This window comes from Coniophora puteana (genome assembly GCF_000271625.1).
Source record: "Coniophora puteana RWD-64-598 SS2 unplaced genomic scaffold CONPUscaffold_85, whole genome shotgun sequence".
Classification (NCBI taxonomy): Eukaryota; Fungi; Basidiomycota; class Agaricomycetes; order Boletales; family Coniophoraceae; genus Coniophora; species Coniophora puteana.
In genome coordinates, this window is record NW_006913137.1 from 1,443 (window position 1) to 3,605 (window position 2,163).

The 2,163-nt window shown below is 50.9% G+C and overlaps 1 protein-coding gene across 1 annotated transcript; it reads left to right on the forward strand.

Annotated features, from left to right (window-relative positions):
* Nucleotides 1-1,674: 1,674 nt before the first annotated feature.
* On the forward strand, nucleotides 1,675-2,134 carry CONPUDRAFT_160678 (uncharacterized protein; the record flags this gene model as incomplete). The annotated part of the gene is made up of 1 exon (XM_007777811.1): nucleotides 1,675-2,134. A coding segment is annotated over one exon (460 nt), but the record flags the coding sequence as incomplete, so codon positions are not given.
* Between the last annotated feature and the right edge of the window lie 29 nt (nucleotides 2,135-2,163).

The window sequence follows — 2,163 nt, forward strand, 5'->3', positions numbered from 1 at the left end:
GAAGGACTTGGGAGGTATTTGGAAGTCCTCTGCCGGATCAAATATGTGCTGAAAAGTTCTGCAGCTCCATAGACATGGGTGTATGCTGACACTTAACACCATGACACCTGATAACATGTAGAAAGAATGCAACAGTAGAAGTTGCACAAAAGTATGGGAGCCAGGTGTGAATGGCCTTTGAGCCGGATGAAGGGTACCATGATGCCGGATAGAAGCTACCGGATAAGCATATGGTAGATAGAATAATGCCGGATGAAAAAAAAAAACATGCTATCAGTGAATGCATATAACCACTAATCGGATGATGTATATGTGCTGCCAGATGGTCTGTGGATATCTGGTAGCAATGAAGATAACATTGTCAAATGCACAAGGTGCCGGATGACACATCCGGATGACTGGATAGTGCATGGCCGGACTATAGTGCTATTGCAGGAGTGTGCATGCAAACACTTGATGCCAGACACGGACGGTATAAGCATTAATGGTCCATCCGGTGAAGTGTACGGATGCTTCGAATTATTGGATGGACTATAGTGGTTTTGAATAGGCCTTTTATGGATGGAATGTACTTTTGTGTCATCCGGCTGATACTCCAGCCCCAACATCTATCTACTTATATATCTAAGCTCTTTTCTTCTATAATGCATTGATCTCTTCCATCCACAAACAACACCAATGGGATCTGGCAAAGGCACCGCTGGCTGAGAACATTCATCCAACACCTACTGGCTTTAAAATTGTAACCACATTCAAATCATGCATTCACAACATCCGGTCCGGCATACCGTCCGCTCGACCGATGGACTTCAACTACAAATCTGGCACTTATTAGCTTTAAAACTGTAACCGCATTCAGATAAGGCTTTCATGTCATCCAGTCCGGCATACTGTCTGCTCTACTGATGGACCTCAACTATGAATCTGATACCTATTAGCTTTAAAATTGTAACCATATTCAAATAAGGCCTTCACATCATCCAGTCCGGCATACTGTCCGCTCTACCGATGGACTTCAACTACAAATCTGGCACTTATTAGCTTTAAAATTGTAACCATATTCAAAAAAGGCTTTCACATCATTCAGTCCGGCATACTGTCCGCTCTACCGATGGACCTCAACTACAAATCCGACACATGTTAACTTTAATTATTCTCTTATCTCGTCCGGCTACATATCCGCTGTTCGATGGCTCTCTATTCCCATCTTATACACCCAATGGTTACATTTGCTGAGACGCGACTGATCAATGTATTGTCCGATGACATGTCCGCTGAGCGATGGCACTCCATTAGCCTCGCGTTTCACTAACCTACGCTCCTGTTACTACCCTCGGACGCATGTCCGCCCGTCGATGTCACTCACTTACACAGCCTAGCCATCCTCCTGGTGCATTCTTATAGTCGGATGTTCAGTGGCTTGGCCTCCACTACCCGTCCGCCGGGCTCTCCGCCCATCCGAAGGTACACGACACTGGGCCGACAGTCCGCTCGAGCGACAAATATCATCTCGCTTAAATCCGCTGACACGATGACACTCGTCCGGTACTACTGCATGGGCTGGCAAGACAGGCATGGCAAGCGCAGGAAAATGCTCGGCTCGCCAGGGAAGCTGAGGAACGTGCAAGGCAGGCAGAGGAGGCGGCCAGGCAAGCTCGAGAAGCAGAGGCCGCCATGCAGGCGGCGAGAGCGGAGGCAGAGCACGCTAGATGGGAGGCGGAGCAGGCTCGAGGGGTTGTGCAGCGCGAGGCAGAAATACAGCGGCAGGAAGCGGATCGTAGGGAGAACCAACTGAGAGAAGAGGCGAAGAGGGCGACGGAGGCAGCTCAATGGGAAGCGCAGAGGCAGCGAGAGATTGCTGCCGAGGAGAAGAGGAAGGCGGTCGAGGCACAGCAGGCTGCCGAGGCTGCGGCCCGAGCAGCAGCGGAAGAAGCTAGCCGTGCTCATGCGGCAAAGGAGGAGGCGGAGCGTCAGCTCCGAGAGGGCATCCAGCCTGTCATCATGCCCTCCACTGTAGACCTCGAAGCTGCCAGGCGCCGAGTAGGGTACCGCGAGGGCTACTACCACTTTGCCGTCACGGGAATTGCGGGTAGCGGCAAATCATCGCTCATCAACGCATTCCGCGGCCTACGCAGTGGGGAAGCAAACGCAGCTGCGACCGGC